At 32.8% G+C, this 20,336-nt stretch overlaps 1 protein-coding gene across 2 annotated transcripts in view; it reads left to right on the forward strand.

The window, feature by feature from the left end:
* LOC138310444 (outer dynein arm-docking complex subunit 2-like) overlaps positions 1 to 19,848 on the forward strand; it is a 31,620-nt gene extending 11,772 nt beyond the window's left edge. The window contains exons 17-21 of one of the 2 annotated variants that reach the window (XM_069251666.1): positions 2,206 to 2,320; positions 5,223 to 5,411; positions 12,610 to 12,639; positions 17,598 to 17,819; positions 18,493 to 19,848. In XM_069251666.1, the coding sequence (XP_069107767.1) occupies positions 2,206 to 2,320; positions 5,223 to 5,411; positions 12,610 to 12,639; positions 17,598 to 17,819; positions 18,493 to 18,606 (670 nt within the window). In that variant the 3' untranslated portion in view covers positions 18,607 to 19,848. The remainder of the gene's footprint in view (positions 1 to 2,205; positions 2,321 to 5,222; positions 5,412 to 12,609; positions 12,640 to 17,597; positions 17,820 to 18,492) is intronic. The other variant, XM_069251667.1, reaches the window with a different exon arrangement.
* Positions 19,849 to 20,336: the final 488 nt, after the last annotated feature.

A 20,336-nucleotide genomic window follows, 5' to 3' on the forward strand; every position in this document is an offset into this window, starting at 1 on the left:
TTTTCTGAAACTCCATTCCAATAACTTTAGGTGATTCCATTTTATTATGAGGCGGCCGACCTCATTTTTGGAACACCCTGCACAAACCTTGAAAGTTTTTAATAAAAAATGGTAGAATCTATGCAGTAACTTCCCTGTATGAAGATCATAGGTCTGTAAACCTGATCATATACACAATGTATGTATAAGTATATCACCCGTGTTTTTACCCTCGTGATGATAAGATATTGATGTCAGAGTGACATCATTTCCCCGACTAATGACTAATCATGACACTGCCTGGTAGTTTGTCAACACTATTTAACGTTTCTATTCTATCACGTTTCGATACGACTTGTGACTTCCTGATTCTCGATTTAAAATCAGTGATTTTACTTTGGGTTTTAATCTGATGATTGATAGGTGTGATTATAGTTTTATTTAGGATTAATTGTTTAATGTTTTAATTATATATCATTCAATCGAGATAACACTGGGCTAGATTGTCTAGTTTAGTCTTAGTACTTATTTCCTCATTAGAAACATGTATCTTAGTTTCAAGTGTAAGTCTAATTCAAAAAGTTATATATTTTTTTATTAAGTTACAACATTGTGACCTTCAAAATGACCTTGAAAATGAAATAAGTTAATATCCGAATAAATTACATTTATTATTTTACCTTCCAGATACCGCTGGGTCTAGTGTTAATTGTCACAGCACTTATTTCCTCATTGAAAACATTTATCTTTTTTCAAGTTTTAGTCTAAATTCAAAAGTTTTTATTAAATCATGACTTTATGACCTTCAGAATGATCTTGAAAATGAAATCATTTGATATTCAAATAAATTACAATTTGTTGATTTACAGAAGAAATTTAAGAAAATAAATAATTTGGCTTAAAAGTAGAAGAGGGGGAAGCACGTACATGCACAGTTCACATAGTGATATATATATTTGGCAATTCTGGGGTGTATTTTTTAGCTTCAAAACACTGAGACTATTTGTCATTCGGTTGATATATATCAGATATTTTAGATAAGTTGATGCCGTGTAGTTAATCAACAAGCTCCATACTGATATTGTGCTGATAACAGTGTATGAACTTGATAAAAGTTCTAATGATTTAACCTTCATTGTCAGGCTACAAATAAACAATCAATATGTTCTCAATGATAACAACATGATAACATTAGGCGTTATTATGTCTGAATTAAATTCAGTTTTACAGGTGAGCACCTGACATATTTGACCTGGTTTCTGTGCTGTGATCTATCATTTATTTAGAATTTTTTAGAATATTTTTGTCTCATAAATTTTTCAGATCCTTTATTTCTAGTCATGTGCCTGAAATATTTTGTTTACAAACCAAGATTGTTACTAGTCTGTTGTCATAACACACCTGTAGTCAGTGTCAAGGTGAATTTGGAACAAATTCTCATGTGATCAGGTAGCACATGACATCGGTCTACTAGGATGGGTTCACGTATAGTCACAGGTTGTGAAATGTATATCAAAAAATGCCAATTAACTCATTCACCCCTGAAATTTTATAATGGACTGGTCTAATCTTTGATTTAGAAGAGTCTAAATGTGTCTTCAGGGCTGAATGAGGGAAATGCATTCCAATGTCTTATCTGTGTAACAAAAGTGTTAAATCCAGGAGGGGCAGTTGCCATGTACTCGCTTCTGGACGATGGGTTTTCTGTAGGGACTCCGGCTTTCCTTCACCTAATAAACCTGGCACATTTCCTAGTCTGTTCTGTCCTTGCAGGTCTTGAGTTTACGTGGTCCGATGTTAATTTGATGAAGGAGGAGGTGGGGAGGGAGAAGGGAAGATGGATGGGGGCGGGGGATGATGATACTTGCATCCATCCCCTATGCCCTGTACCATCTTGTCCCATCATGTCCCTCAGAAAGGCGGAGCCATTTACTGTCAACCAACTTTTTTTTTTGTGCGATTAAATTTCACTTATTTCGCAAGCATTAAGATATCGTGACAATTATTCACCCCGAATATGTTCAAAGCACATGTGAAATAGAGCCATATTGCTCTAAATCGCGAAATTAAAATCGCTGTGAAAAAGTTGTTAAGACATAAGAATATGAAATTTAGTGAAAATCAGTTGGTCCACAGTGCCTCGGTATGTCTTGGAAACCTTTTATGGTTATGTATTTGTTATTTTATTAAATTAATGTCTACTTTCTTTTGTTTTCATTTGTACAGAATCATAGAGAAGTTGGATGGTGTGAGATTGTTATGGTCTCTACTGAAGAACCAGAATACTGAAGTCCAAGCTAGTGCTGCCTGGGCCATCTGTCCTTGTATAGAGAAAGCTAAGGTATGCCAAAAAAATATTTTCTCAGTCGGACCTCGAGGTACAAATAAATTCCATTGAACAATTAAAACTAATACCCCTGTAAATCTGGTTTGATACCATACAAATTCAATAAACTTACTGTTTCTAGGTTGTATAAATCACAAAATAAAAAGTACAGTTATTTGGGTAAAATATCTAATCTTGATCTGAAGCTCCTATAAACTGCAGTTAGGCAGCGGTAGATTGTGTCATCTTGCGAAAACAGCTAGTTAATAATTATTTGCTCAGCCTGACTGTAAGATCTGATTGGATAAGCTCTGTCGTTGGCTTCATATTCATGAGAGCTGATTTGGTAGTACAATATTACCCTATGATTGGCTCTCTGTCAAAGATTCAATACAGGGTATTGAGATATACCGTGGGTGAAGTAAGATTTACCATCAAATATCGTCCCACCTTCTGTTTGTGATTTCATATTTTGAAGTGATTTTTGTGACGTCACAATCTCTGGAAGGTTGGACTAGTTGATGATAAATCGTACTTAAGTCGGGTCATTTTGTAACTATTATTGAATTATAAAACAAAGTTCTAAGATAAATTAATATCTATATCCTTAACAATGATTGGATGCTAGTAGATGTACAGTTTAGCTCAATAATTAAACCAGTGTATGGGTTGTCTCCCTTTTTTAACCAGTGTATGGGTTGTCTCCCTTGACACTGGGTTGTCTCCCTTTTTTAACCAGTGTATGGGTTGTCTCCCTTTTTTAACCAGTGTATGGGTTGTCTCCCTTTTTTAACCAGTGTATGGGTTGTCTCCCTTTTTTAACCAGTGCATGGGTTGTCTCGCTTTTGTTTAACCAAGGTTTGGACAGTCTCTCTTCCTTTGGGTTATTTCTCTTTATTGAACAATTTGAGGGTTGTCTCCCTTTGTTTAAACAATGTATGGGTTGCCTCTCTTTGGTTCGTTATCTCCCTTTGTTTAACAATGTATGGGTTGTCTCCCTTTTTTTAACCAATGTATGGGTTATAAATATTAGCCTGACCCAGATGATGAGGATGAGGAGGAGGAGGAAGAGGTGGTAAGTAGACTACTGTCTGCATGTGTCACAGCGGATATATTCTCACGCAGATCAGTCGATAACGCGTTCACGCAGATCAGTCGATAACGCGTTCACGCAGATCCGTCGATAACGCGTTCAACACAATTATGTCGTTACACAGGGCTACTTAACAGTAGGTTTTCATGGGAAACCTGCAATGTCATTTATTTGTACATGAAATTGTGTTAAGTATTTATGTCTCCCCTACATTCTGGCACAAGATGGACCACATCTGGTCACAGTTATTTTTCAATTATCTTTTCTAATCAGGTAATATGCAAATAAATGTAAATGTTATCAGCTTTCTTAAGATTAAATTTGCTATTTTTTTTTTTTTTTTTTGAATTTTTTTTTGCACAATTTACAATTCTTTTTCAATCATTTACATTCCTCAATTTCAAATTTCTGGGCATAAACTACACAAAACTGTATAGGTTTGCAATAATTTAATCTTATTAAGCACCTTTACATTTTTTTCAATTTCTTAATTCCCCTGGGTCCAGTTTCATGAACATCCTTTAACTTTAAGGAATATCTTAACTTCAAATTCTCCATAGGAAAGCATTACAGATGTGAAGGAGTCTTCCTTAAAATCCGTAATGCTTTCCTATAGAGAATTTTAAGTTAAGGAATTCCTTAAATTTAAGGAATGAAACTGGACCCAGGTGCTTATTGGGTCGAATAGGGTAATTGATAAACAAGATTGCCAGTACTCCTGTTGTACTCCTGTTAGATTCGAATCAAAATCAAACTGCAACATATCAAAGATTTCCCCAGTAATTTTGTGTATACTTTTTCATGTAATTGGAAGACTACTTTGTATTGACCAGCTTGTTGACAATGATTCGAGGTAGATCTGTATGTAATTGTGGTGTATAGGTTTTACCATTCAGGAAATAAATGAGATATTGATGCAAATAGCAACAGCTTCAGTATAATGTCACTCCCACCTAAATGCATGTGTCACAATAGGGCTGTAACAGATATCAGGGCACTTTTGTTGTAAATCTTACGTAACAAGCAGTTCCATACATTATGTTGGCTTTGCATGCATGTAACATTGTACATATTGATAGACATTGTACCACACATACACACCTTTAAATAGATTCATTAAATATAAGATACAATCCAATAATCTTATTTCAAACTAATCTTTGTTTTGTTAAAATTCAGACATGGTATTTTTCAGCTATGTAGCTGAAATCAGCTATTTTTATCTTATAACATAATAATAAATATTGAGGTCAAAATTTACCATGAGTCATTCAAAAATGTATTTTTTGAATAGGTAGCGACTGTAAATGTACTTAAAATATATATTTTAAGCGGTTGTTATATTTTAGCGGGTTTTGCGTCTAGCTTTGAAGCGCTAATTCATGTACATCGTTAAACTTTTTCAAAGGATATCTCCGGTATTGAACAACAAATTGCCCTAATTTATATCTCCGCTATTAAAGGATATTTCAGTTTTTAAATTTTCATTATATTAAGTACATTTACAGTAAAAGTTTAGTTATACTCTTTCTCTAGTGCAAATCATACCTATTAGATTACAAACTTACTTCATTCTATTACGGTAGATGCTATATATTTCTTCATTTTTAACACACTGTATAAATAAAATTGTAGAAATCAACGATTGCCATGCATCTCCTAACTGACCGTGAAAATGAAATAAAAATATTTCAAATAACAGGTTATGGTTGTTTTGTTCAATTAAATTAATTTTTTTCCAGTGAACACTAACAATCCAAACAGAACTCAAATGGAATAGAAGTTTCTTTGATTATAATTAATTGAGCCATCTATTTGTGACAGGACGCGGGTGAGATGGTGAGATCGTTTGTCGGTGGTCTGGAGTTGATAGTGAGCCTGCTAAAGTCACATGATAAGGAAGTGCTAGCTAGTGTATGTGCTGCCATAGCTAATATCGCCAAGGACGAAGAAAATTTAGCTGTCATCACAGATCATGGAGTGGTACCGATGCTGGCCAAACTAACAAATACGGTAAGTTTCCATTCGACCTGCAGTTTTCAGGAGGCCAGCATTCTGATCTCTCAGAGTTACTTCCCTTTTTGCATTTCTTCAGTACTGACAGAATGAAATAAAGATAAGTAATTCTGGTAGATCAGAATGGGTGCCCAGTGGTCCTAAGCCCTTTGTACTTAACGACTAAATATAGCTGTGGGAAAAGAAAGTAAGTCTTTAATTTTATGTAAAGTCGTCTTACTGGTCTCCAAATAAGTTTGTAACTGACTTAAATAAGCTAATAACGGCCTGGAAAATGTGGTTAGCCGTTCCATAAAAGATGCCAAAGGACCATAGAAAAAAGTCCCTTATAGAGAAGGGTCTCTATACAGAGGTTAATTATAAAGCAAATGGCACCAAATTGGGATGATGAGTCTGTCCTTTTACAGACACATGTCCTTTATTATAAAGTGTCCTTTATAGGAGCTAGGTATGTCTAAATCTATAACTGATTGGAAAATAAGATTATTATAAAGTGTCCTTTATAGGAGCTAGGTATGTCTAAATCTATAACTGATTGGAAAATAAGCTTATTATAAAGTGTCCTTTATAGGAGCTAGGTATGTCTAAATCTATAACTGATTGGAAAATAAGCTTATAATAAAGTGTCCTTTATAGGAGCTAGGTATGTCTAAATCTATAACTGATTGGAAAATAAGCTTATTATAAAGTGTCCTTTATAGGAGCTAGGTATGTCTATATCTATAACTGATTGGAAAATAAGCTTATTATAAAGTGTCCTTTATAGGTGCTAGGTATGTCTAAATCTATAACTGATTGGAAAATAAGATTATTATAAAGTGTCCTTTATAGTAGCTAGGTATGTCTAAATCTATAACTGATTGGAAAATAAGCTTATTATAAAGTGTCCTTTATAGGTGCTAGGTATGTCTAAATCTATAACTGATTGGAAAATAAGCTTATTATAAAGTGTCCTTTATAGGAGCTAGGTATGTCTAAATCTATAACTGATTGGAAAATAAGATTATTATAAAGTGTCCTTTATAGGAGCTAGGTATGTCTAAATCTATAACTGATTGGAAAAAGTATTAAAATGTCTTTATAGAGCTAGGTATGTCTAATCTATAATGATTGGAAAATAAGCTTATTATAAAGTGTCCTTTATATGAGCTAGGTATGTCTAAATCTATAACTGATTGGAAAATAAGCTTATTATAAAGTGTCCTTTATAGAGCTAGGTATGTCTAAATCTATAATGATTAAAATAAGCTTATTATAAAGTGTCCTTTATAGGAGCTAGGTATGTCTAAATCTATAACTGATTGGAAAATAAGCTTATTATAAAGTGTCCTTTATAGGAGTAGGTATGTCTAAATCTATAACTGATTGGAAAATAAGCTTATTATAAAGTGTCCTTTATAGGAGCTAGGTATGTCTAAATCTATAACTGATTGGAAAATAAGTTATTATAAAGTGTCCTTTATAGGAGCTAGGTATGTCTAAATCTATAACTGATTGGAAAATAAGCTTATATAATAAGGTGTCCTTTATAGGAGCTAGGTATGTCTAAATCTATAACTGATTGGAAAATAAGATTATTATAAAGTGTCCTTTATAGGAGCTAGGTATGTCTAAATCTATAACTGATTGGAAAATAAGCTTATTATAAAAGTGTCCTTTATAGGAGCTAGGTATGTCTAAATCTATAACTGATTGGAAAATAAGCTTATTATAAAGTGTCCTTTATAGGAGCTAGGTATGTCTAAATCTATAACTGATTGGAAAATAAGCTTATTATAAAGTGTCCTTTATAGGAGCTAGGTATGTCTATATCTATAACTGATTGGAAAATAAGCTTATTATAAAGTGTCCTTTATAGGAGCTAGGTATGTCTAAAATCTATAACTGATTGGAAAATAAGCTTATTATAAAGTGTCCTTTATAGGAGCTAGGTATGTCTAAATCTATAACTGATTGGAAAATAAGCTTATTATAAAGTGTCCTTTATAGGAGCTAGGTATGTCTAAATCTATAACTGATTGGAAAATAAGCTTATTATAAAGTGTCCTTTATAGGAGCTAGGTATGTCTAAATCTATAACTGATTGGAAAATAAGCTTATTATAAAGTGTCCTTTATAGGAGCTAGGTATGTCTAAATCTATAACTGATTGGAAAATAAGCTTATTATAAAGTGTCCTTTATAGGAGCTAGGTATGTCTAAATCTATAACTGATTGGAAAATAAGCTTATTATAAAGTGTCCTTTATAGGAGCTAGGTATGTCTAAATCTATAACTGATTGGAAAATAAGCTTATTATAAAGTGTCCTTTATAGGAGCTAGGTATGTCTAAATCTATAACTGATTGGAAAATAAGCTTATTATAAAGTGTCCTTTATAGGAGCTAGGTATGTCAAAATCTATAACTGATTGGAAAATAAGCTTATTATAAAGTGTCCTTTATAGGAGCTAGGTATGTCTAAATCTATAACTGATTGGAAAATAAGCTTATTATAAAGTGTCCTTTATAGGAGCTAGGTATGTCTAAATCTATAACTGATTGGAAAATAAGCTTATTATAAAGTGTCCTTTATAGAGCTAGGTATGTCTAAATCTATAACTGATTGGAAAATAAGTATTATAAAGTGTCCTTTATAGAGCTAGGTATGTCTAAATCTATAACTGATTGGAAAATAAGCTTATTATAAAGTGTCCTTTATAGGAGCTAGGTATGTCTAAATCTATAACTGATTGGAAAATAAGCTTATTATAAAGTGTCCTTTATAGGAGCTAGGTATGTCTAAATCTATAACTGATTGGAAAATAAGCTTATTATAAAGTGTCCTTTATAGGAGCTAGGTATGTCTAAATCTATAACTGATTGGAAAATAAGCTTATTATAAAGTGTCCTTTATAGGAGCTAGGTATGTCTAAATCTATAACTGATTGGAAAATAAGCTTATTATAAAGTGTCCTTTATAGGAGCTAGGTATGTCTAAATCTATAACTGATTGGAAAATAAGCTTATTATAAAGTGTCCTTTATATGAGCTAGGTATGTCTAAATCTATAACTGATTGGAAAATAAGCTTATTATAAAGTGTCCTTTATAGGAGCTAGGTATGTCTAAATCTATAACTGATTGGAAAATAAGCTTATTATAAAGTGTCCTTTATAGGAGCTAGGTATGTCTAAATCTATAACTGATTGGAAAATAAGATTATTATAAAGTGTCCTTTATAGGAGCTAGGTATGTCTATATCTATAACTGATTGGAAAATAAGCTTATTATAATTAAAATAGAAAATAATCCTCCAACTGAACAGAAAGTAAAATTTAAATCTAACTGAATACAAAATAAAGTTATAATGTTGATGTACATATACATCCTTCCTATCTGATGGTAATAAACTGCTGTCCCTAGATCACAGTCCTTCCTGTATATGACTTGGTCACTCGGCCTGTAGACAGACAATGTTGGTGAATATAAGTCCTTATTGTTACCACATCAATAAGCCAAAATTATCAAATAACTACCAAAATAGATAATATAAATAATATTCTAATAAGCTTAAAGGCCAGAGTTCTGTCCTTACTGATCAAAATTAAGACTTGCTCTTACTACCTCAATAAGCTTTTAACAATCAAATGACTACCAAACAAAATAAGCTTATAATAAGCAAGACTCATCAGATTGGTTTTTGAGAATAACTCCAAAGAGGTCAGAAAATAGGCCCTCTTACTTGTGGAAACAAACTGAAAATAAGCTGATATTTCAATATTCATCACCTGATTTTATTGTGCTGTAAACCTGATATGATCATGAGATGTAGATTTCATATATATATATAGGTAAGGATTGGTACTGATGTTAAAGATAGACATATGTTGTGTGTGATATATTCATGTATATTCCAATCACACCTGTATACATGGTACCAATGTGTTGTACCTACATATAAACAATACCTATGGTTTGTTTTAGGGTTTAAGGCTATATGAACTATAAACTTTATTGACTTTATGATACATGAAGTCAAACCTAACTTAAGGACCACTTCTGTATAAAGACCACCTGTGTAATAAGACATACCATTTCCTCAGGGTTCCAAATGGTCAATTTGTCCTTGGTATAAATGTCACTTTATTATAGACCTTGTTTTCTTGCTCCCTTTGGTGGTCCTTATAGATGTAGTTTGACAACAGGTAACATACAGGTGAGTTTATGTATCAGATGACTTAAGGAGGTATGTTACCTTACACAAACACAGATATCTATATCTACAATGTATGTTACCTATGATATAATCTATTTACTTTAAATTTTTATTACCAGTGGTTATTTTTAGAATTAATGCTATATAATATAACAATTACAATATCAGCTGTTACTTACTTGTAGTGCTGGTATCAGTTGCTCAAGTGTTAAAGTTTCAACCATATTTTGATATACATTACAAATACTATTTAAGGCAAAGGAATTTACAGTACTGTAATTCAATTAGTACTACATTCTCGTTTTAACTTCTAACATTTATTATGAATGTTATTAAGCATGATTTCATTATGAACCTATTATATGTATTCAGATCGCTAATTATAATATGCAAATGAAGTTATCATCACTAAGTATAATATGCAAATGAAGTTACTAATTATAATAATATGCAAAAGAAGAAGTTATCAGATAACTCATTATATATGCAAATGAAGTTATCAGATCACCAATTATAATATGTAAATGAAGTTATCAGATCACTATATACATGTATATATACAATTATAATAATATGCAAAAGAAGTTATCAGATAACTCATTATAATATGCAAATGAAGTTATCAGATAACTCATTATAATATGCAAATGAAGTTATCAGATCACCAATTATAATATGTAAATAAAGTTATCAGATCACTATATATATATAAATGTAATACAGTATGTAACTTAAGTTATCATATCATTAATGATATGTAACTAAAGTTATCAGATCACTAATTATCATATATAAATGAATTTATCAGAACACTAATTATAATATATGCAAATGACGTTATCAGTTCAACTTTTCCATTAGTTTTATTATCGTCCACCTGTTGTCCAGATAGACTGATTATACACAGGATTGATAGGAAAAAGGTTCTGTCTGCTTTTCTCATGGTCCCCTATATATACGTCTAGATCTGTAGCAGTATATATACAGGTAACAGTTCATCATATACGGTACATAACCTCGGACAACAACTGTAGGTTGTTATTGTGTGCAAAGATGTTTCATACGTTTTCAATGGTTAAATGTACTGTTTATGAGAAGAAGAAGAAAAAAGATATATCTTAATACTCGCAGTGGGATTTTCCATTTTCACTGGTATTAATTTTATTTAAAGCAATGAATGAGTTATAGCACTTTGCCTTTCTATTGTGACATCCTTCAGATGGTAGTATTCTAAGGGTCTGCATGTATATATTTTCTTAGATTCCTGAAGTCAGAGAAAATCGGTTTAGAATAAATTTGGCGTACTTTGTACTTTCTTTATGATTTATTGGTGTATGCTGCCATGCATGTATGATGACAATGTATCCCCTACAAATGTGTGTTTATGATATTGATAGATACTACATGTATAATAAACAACAAAAAAACTTCTATCTTATCAAATGTGATAAGATTTAGCCCTTTTAGACATTGAATGAGGAAGATAAGTGGGTATATCAATTCACCATTATTTACATCAATGGACTATTAATGCGTCTTCAGGGGTCAACGGGTTAAACTATTATTAATTTGGTCAAATATGGTATCCATCAACGTCATTGTACTGGACAGACTATGTGTGATATCCCTACACGTGTACGGAAGTCTCGTGAGGCCGTCAGAGGGCGAGTTCCGTAACTTGACCCATGTACACTGATTGTCTACTAATCACCTCATTATGACCTACCTCTGAACTTCCATGTTTACGAGGTGAACGACACATGATCTAGTGTTCGTCTTTAATCATGATGAACTTATAAAAATCTCGATTGACTTGTTCTGAAAAGTTTCTGTTTATCTTTATTCTTACCCTTGACTGTTGCCCAATTAATAAAACACCATCAGGCCTTAAAAAAAAGAGAGAAAAAAAATCAGATTTAGCTTTATTGCAAGTGATATGGAGCTTTAAGTTGGACTTTCTTAATTTACTTATTCAAACCGATTTATTTAATGTTTGCTGAGCTCAGTAATCATGTAAAACTATATAAATCGTACTTTCTGAATTTCCTTATTCAAACTTTTATTTTGTTTGCTGAGCTCAGTATTTGTGTGATATTATTATAGTGACATTGGTTTAGACATATGTCTATTTGCTGTAGATCTGTATATAGTGTTGAATGTTTGTGTTGTATATTTACAGTAAGATTATATATATTACAAAGTCACGTTTACATAAATGTTGTGCATGTGATGGACAGTGAAATCCGTGCAGCTGTACATGTGATTGATACCTAGTAATATCATTTCATTTTACAGCCATAGGCCACAGATACCTATGTATACGCTATTCATTTTACTTGTGAATATCAATTTGTACGTGAAGTTTCGTTTTCTTACACACTAGCAAATCTAGTTCCGCTAGCCCTCTCCTTAATAAACAAACATAGTTTCCTGATAAAGATATTTTAAACTGTGAGAGAAAAGAATCACATCACATTAACAACTGGTGTCATTCTTTATGTTTATGCTGCCGTTTGGCAAACAACTTTTTCTAGAAGATAAAGATATGTAAAGGTGTTTTTTTTCTGAATTACTTACGCTATGATGGAAATGTCACTTCACTACTGCTAGTCATTCTACCTGTTGTAATTTGGTAAATCGCTTTTTCTGGCAGATGATTTTCCTTATTTACCCACATTTGCTATTTATATTCCAGTACTCCATGAACACTTCACTACATTAAGTACTGGTAGTATTTCTTGCTATATCTATTCCGTCTTTGCACATTACACAGTTAGCTCCCTTGCGGGTAGGTATTGATTGTTACGTCATTATTTTGTGAGCGCAATTCACGTCGTTTTCTCCGAAAAGTATGACGTTACGCTCACAAACACATGACGTAACAATCGATACCTACCCGCAAGGGCAGATAACTCTGTAATATGCAAATACAGAATTTGGTAACTCGCTTTTTCTAGCAAATGATTTTCCTTATTTACCCCTTTTGCTATACATATTGCAGTACTCCATGAGAGGGAAAAAGGCACAACCGGTAAACAATGACTGTTGATCATGTTGTTTGTGTTGTTCATAACATTCACAGAATATGTTGAGAAACACCTTACACGAGTTATGTGGTGAAGTCTAATGTCTACACTGTTGCATAATACCTTTAAACCCAAACTCCTCGAATCCAGATCCAACAATGATTGAACAAAATGCAGTGTGTATTGATGTAACATTCTTGATCGTTATGAAAGATATTAAATTCAATATTCTATATTTCAAATTACCATATAGCTATAAAGTTATTCATTAACATAATATTAAAGCTATAACAATAAATAATTTGTCAATTTTCATTGATTATACCATTAAATGTTAATTTCTGTATGCATGTTATTTTCCTTGCTCATGAATATTCATGATTATGGTAATTAATTAAGGCATTTTGATTGCACCAGTTGCTGAAGTTCACATGGTTGGTAATCATGCCTGTAACGAATATCATTACAATAATGATATGTATACATAAGTATATAATGTTATATAATACACTTGGCCTATATAGAGTTCTCTATAATCAATACGCGTGGTTGCATTTGTATGAAAAATTGTAAAACAACGTAATACAACTTATTTATATTATCATCATTGTAATAATAATAATAGACTTTATTTAAACTTGATTACATGTTGAATTTAGCAGCTCATCTTACACACATAGCCAAGAAAAATATGAAATATACAATATATACAATCATGCATCATGGAATTAAAATTTCTGTTTAGATATTTTTTCTAAGTAGATTATAGTTTTGCCTATTGTTATATTAACATTCTATGTGACTTTTACTTGTATCACATAAGCTATCATATGCATTTTGATACTTACTAATGCATTCCTTGTGGAAAGGAAATTGCATGTAGCTACTAGAATTTCTGTCTTTATCCTGCAAAATTGAGTAAAAGTATAAATGATACATGAGAAACAAATAGGGAAGCGAATTATTTAAAGAAGGAATGGAAAAAAAATTATATCTAACATGAAAATTCACTATTTAAATATACAATAGATAGGTATTAAACCTAAGAAAGCATAGACAATAGCAGACGCAGTACACCTCGAACTGTTCAGCTATCTGCGTTGCTGGGCTGTACGATTTCCTGGTGTTTAGACACACACCCTTACAACTACTTGAAACAAAACTTCCTGTAAACGATGTCAGAGATCTACATTCTTCCTCATTTATCTAAAAGTTTTCTTATTTTCTTTGTTTTCTTCATGGGTATCCCATACCTTTATTCTGCTGTTAATTTCATCCGCTTGATTTCCCAAAAAAATACGTTCGTAAGATCGTAAGATAAAATTCACTAAAGTAGAAATGAAAAAATGACTGTGATTCCTAGACTGAAAGTGTGTACATCGTGTAAGAATGTCTGATTTCAGAAGAAGGTAAAACTGAATCATTAGTGATTTCAATGGATAGCAATCATCCAATAGTGTCTTTTTAACTACCTGTTAGCTTGTAACATAGATTGATTTTACGGATTAGCTTCGGATTGACAATCCGTCTTGTTAATTTTCCTTTTAAAAGCCCATGCAGACTTTACTTTTATCAGCAAAACCATTTATAAATCTTAAATGTCATGCAGCTGTTAAGGACTGCTGTGCAGATTAATACTTTCTTTCCTGTTCAATGAGCTTGTTTTAAGTCAGGTACTACAAGCAGTCATCATGAGATATATTCTCGTTAAGAGTGCAGTACAATAAATAACTCACGTGACATGTATTCCCATGCAACCCTACAATGTGTTTAATATCAAGTCACTGCCACTTTTCCCTACAGGTGTACAGATGACCACGCTGATAATATTAACATAATTTGTCTGGCTTTGCCGAATCAGAAACTTTTTTCTAATGAAAAAAAAATTATCTGCATTTATTTTAGTTCCAAAAAATACAGAACTCATAGGTACTATATTAAAGATACTGCATCAAAGAACCCGCTAACATAAATGGTGATGCAAATGTTTTCGATACCTGGCATATCATTCAAATGTAACCACTGTTTGACAAAAACTCCTTTAATAAAGTTTTTTATGGCATTGTGAAATACAAAAACATAAACATTGTAGTACTTAGCCCTGTTTGTTTGACTATGTGAGGATGCTGTGACTGATCAAACACAGTTGAATACATATCAAAGTGGAAATCAAATGTTAAAAAATCAATAGAATACCGCGGGACTGGCATAAACAACAGTATATACGAGTATGACTAACGTTAGGCTCAGTGACAGTATTTATAGATCCGCATAAAACCTGTGTAGGATGTGTTGGTACATATTGTTTGTCGACGCCCTGCAACCTCTGATTTCCACCACATATAGTAAAACCTGTCTTAGCGACCACACAACCTCTGATTTCCACATCATATTATACCTCTGATTTCCACAACATATTATACCTCTAGTTTCCACAACATATAGTAAAATCTGCGTTAACGACCACTCAAACCTCTGGTTTCCACAACATATTGTAAAACCTTCATTAGCGACCACCTCTTAAACGGTTCCCTGGCAGTGAATAATATCCAAGCCTATTTCCCGCTGTCTGTCTCTTGAGTGGTCTTTTTGCAGACTTTATTATCTATTCACCTGACCTACATAACTTACTAGCCTAACATTAAAAACCTCTAGTTTTTCATACCTGAATATTTTTGACAAGTATCCCCCCATACTTCTTGTTTTTATTATCTCCCATACTTATTAGATTCCAGCGTTTTTGCTCATATATTGGCTGTATGGCTCATATCTAACGATATCGCCCATCCCGATTTACCATTTTGATACCAATTGTTTATGGTTATCTTTTTCATGTTTAATCAACGTTTTGGTCCCTACATTTGAGAATTTCCAGTCTGCGACCTCGCTAATACAACGTGAAAGTATAGTTTATAAACTTAATCTGATTGTGTTAAACACTTTATCATTTTCATCAATTAACTTATCCTGATACTTTATAAAACATCATGAGTAAGCAGCTTTAATTAAATCGCGATAGTATGATGTAATCTACAATGATTCAAAACAGGCTATAGTATTAGACATTAAGGTATTAGGAACTGAAGAATAGTGTACGGGGGAGGACCACCTCTTATCGGTACGTTTTGTATTGTAAGCTATGCGACTTATAGACAGGGTGTGGTATTGGGCAGTACCGGTACTAAATAGTGTAAGCTTTGCGACTTTCAGACAGGGTGTGGTGTTGGACAATACTGGTACTAGATACAGGGTGTGGTGTTGGACAATACTGGTACTAGATAGTGTAATGGTCTGCAGGGAAGGGACACTTCTTATCAATACGTATAAATAAAAGTGTAAGGGTGTCCGGACGTTGTGGTTAGGAACAGCATGGTGACGGTAAACGTTTGTGATAAATGTCTCGTGACTGTGTCTATCAGGCGTTAAGAGTTGCGTTATCTAGAACACATTAAAATATGATGGAAAGGAAAAGCTACATCAGCAGTATTTCTAAACGACAACCCGTGTACTATAATCGTTAATTTATGACTGGATTTGCTGATTACGTAATATGACAGCCATTACATATATTTAAAATTATAGCCAGTTTACGCATGACTGGATACATGTACATGTGTATGTATGTGATCAATATCTCATAAACATTGATACCACCTGTTTTAGTAAAGATTCCTCTATATAATCAATGAAAGTGACATACAACATTTATTGGCCGTGTAAAACTTAACATATAAACATAACTTATTTTAAACCATGGATCTTTTCAGAACCATTATCAATCCCTTCATAAAATGTATTACCCCGACGTTATATTGAGTTCGTGATTCATTTATTATAGTGCATGCCTATAGGACACATCTGTTGTACAGTGAAACATAACTAAATTGAACAATTGTTGATGTGCATCATTGCTAACCATAGGCCGTACTGTGTGCTCTTTCTTTATTGAACTGCATGCTAATTTCCATAAAATATAGGAAATGTATGTTTCAGAAGAGAAAAAGGTTCAGTTAGTATCGATCCAAATATTGCGCTAGATAGTCAGGTAAAATCGAGTCGTTAAAACTGTCATCAGTTTGCCATTCTCTTTTGTTTGATAGAATAACGTTATTTTACCTGCAGTAACTGGCTCAATATAAGCACGAGACCCTATGTCACATTATCTAGGACAATCGGTAATGTTTTATTCAACATGCCTCCAGTCTCAGTATATAGAATGTTTTGTGATGTAATGGAACCAAAGGCTCAACAATGGTTTGCACTACTTTTTTGTTCAGTCTTCTGGAACCGAAAAAAATGTATATCATGTGTCTTTGTCACGTGTGTTGTAACAAGAGATGTTCTTCTCACTAGAGCGAGTTTGAACACTTGTGTTTGTGTGTTTCACATATCTCTACTGTGTGTTAGTAAGGGATATTATTGACCTTATTCATCAGTAACTGTCGACAGTAACGTGCATGGCATAAAACAAACTGTATCAGTGATGAAAAAGATCAATGGACTTTCAACCCATTAATTGAAAATTGAGATACTTGCAATTGATACGACCTCATTCTATATGTATTTGAATTCTAGACACCTGTATCAATCATATATGTATAATTTGCCTTTCCATGCCTTACTGTTCTATGTTATACCTTGCCTACCTTTTGATTGGTCGTGCAGCAACTTTGAAAACGAAAAAAAAATGAAATAAAGAATTCGTTTGAAGAGCTGAATTTGGTAATTTCAAATTTGTGATCTGAATGTCATTTACCTGATGTTGTTGAATTTTAATCATTGAAATGTAGTACACGTTTCCTTGATAACGAATTTAAACCTCTTTTATTTGATTTTTTCTTATTTAAAATTTGTGATCGGAATGTCATGTACCTGGTATTTTTTTAATTTTAAACATTGAAATGTAGTACACGTTTCCTTGATAACGAATTTGAACGTGTTTTATTTGATTTTGTGATTACAGACAGATGATAAGCTGAGGAGAACGTTAGCGGAGGCGATCGCCAGGTGCTGTAACTGGGGGAACAACAGGATAGCATTTGGTAGGGAGAAGGCGGTAGCACCTTTAGTGAGATACCTAAAGTCACAGGATGAAAATGTACACAGATCCACGGCCAGGGCGTTGTTCCAGCTCTCCAAAACTCCAGAGAACTGTATCACAATGCACGAGGCGGGAGTTGTACAGGTAACTATGACGTCATATATGGTCATCATCATTCTAAAACGCTAGTGGTGAAAGATGAAAAAAACTAGTACTGGTAACTGTGACGTCATATCTGGTCATCATTATACTAAAACGATAGTGGTGAAAGATGAAAAAAACTAGTACTGGTAACTGTGACGTCATATCTGGTCATCATTATACTAAAACGATAGTGGTGAAAGATGAAAATCTAGTGCGGCTTTCATTTGATGTTTAATAAACAATGTTTTGTTCCCAACCCATGACCAATATCATCATGCAATGTAATGCATTGTGTGTATAGATTTTAATCCTAATAGAATACTTAGCGCCTGATTATCTGCCTACATTTTCAAACAACCCACGATTTTACGGTGATTAATGTAGTTACAATTGTATTTTCGTTCGTTTTCAAAAAAGTCGTGACTTTGTATTCATAAAACCAGTTATTTGCATACGTTGCAACTCGTGATTTTGTGTTCATGACTCTACATGTAGTTATTTGCTAAGGTGTTCAAACAACCCGTATCTTGGTACTGATAAACCTACAGTTATTTTTGCCTTCGTTTTGAAATCACCAATACAATGTATGCTTACCTGTTCTGAAATGAAGTTTTTTTTATGTTATACCTTTTTAATTGCATTGTCTCATAGCCAAAATGTTTGTACTTTGCAGCCTCTGATGGTAATGGTTGGATCGAGCGATGAGGATCTTCAGGAGTCGGCTGCCGGTTGTATCGGTAACATCAGACGATTAGCGCTGGCCAACGAAAAAGCTAGATGTTCATAGACAATAATAATATAAACAATGGACCAAAGTGTGAAACAAAACTCGGGCAGCAACATGAAGTTTGATACATTTATAAAGTAGAAGCCAAAACACGACAGAAGCAAACAGCTTCAAAGCGATTTTCGAAATCCTTTTCGGTAAAGTGACAAAAGTGAACTTCCAATACCTGTGATAACTGTTGTTTTCGTTTTACTTGTCATTGCAAAAAGACTTTCATCTGTGGTCATCTTTCCGTCCTAATTGTGTATTGTAATTGCTTGTTTACTTGTGAAGAAACGCTTATTAATTTTAGACCGAAAACCGCAATATACATACATGTATACAAATGTAGCTCTTAACACCAGTTCTTTAATCTAAGTTATAAAGAATTCTCAGAATACAAGTCAGAAGTCAAATCCTATTCATTAGATTGATAATAATTGTGGTTGGGGAGGGGGATATTTATATTTATGTGTAGGAGTATTTGTTGCGAACATTTCTGATGTATCAATTGTTAATCTATGTACTTATTTTAAATATTGAGAAGTTTATTTTTATTTCTTTTATTTATTTTTTTTCGAAGAGAACTTACTTTCAAAATACGAGTGACCATGCAATTAAGAACATGTTATATATATAAGGTATAAATTGGTCACGAGCAATATCTAGATACTGCATTATGACATCATCGGTACAATACTTGAATAATCAGTAATAACAGATACAATGGTAAACACACGAGAGGTATCGAAAGTTGTACCGTTATACGAGTAAAATCAATGGTAAACACACGAGAGGTATCGAAAGTTGTACCGTTAATACGAGTCAAATCAATAAGTTATAAGTCAAAAAATATTCCAATTACGTAAAAACAATTAAAAGGAGAGAATTTAGACATAAAACGTCACTACTCTAGATTATTTTAAATACAATGTTTACATCTTGTACTTTCATATATCAGATGAAATAAGTCGATATCTAAAGCTATTCTATTTTGAAAATTATTTATAAAATTATTGTGACGTAGTCAACAATATTCCGTGGCATATTTAAAACAATAGTAGGAAAGATCGATTACATATTCCATGAGAAGTTCAAACCTCAGAATATAGTTCAGAAATCAAATTATAAACTATATGTTTTACTAATAGACTTGAAAACAACACCTGTTTAGTCTATTGGTTCATGTTTTATATTAAAAGAATTTTTATCTGCGAATGTATTGACACCGAACGAAATAAAGACTATTTTTACGATATAAAATTTTTGTTATGTTGACTTTTCCATGTGCCAGAAGATGGTCAAGAGGCCGAAAATTTGCAAAAAGAAGATACGTTCACATCACGTCATGGTCTATCACGTAATATCACTTGTACCCTTTCTATGTATTTTATATTCATGAATATGCATGACATGCGTTTCTTAAACCAAACATGCATTTGTAGGTAAAAGGGTCTGTTACACAAAAAAATTACTGAGATCTTATACCTCTGAACAGATTTCATTGACCTTCAAAAAACATCAAAAACGCCAATATACTAGGAATTTTTTCAGGTTACAGGTGACCTTCGATATCAGCAAATTCAACATCGTATATAAACTAAAATTTGCTGACCAACTACGAGAAATGTTTCGTTATATGACGGATGTGAGAAATGTGAACTTCCATTCAGGTGTTGATTGTATAAGCTATGAACCCCGCATCACATTTACAGTGACCACACGTTTCATTCAACAACAAGGAACCTTCA

Source organism: Argopecten irradians, chromosome 16 (genome assembly GCF_041381155.1).
Source record: "Argopecten irradians isolate NY chromosome 16, Ai_NY, whole genome shotgun sequence".
Lineage (NCBI taxonomy): Eukaryota > Metazoa > Mollusca > Bivalvia > Pectinida > Pectinidae > Argopecten > Argopecten irradians.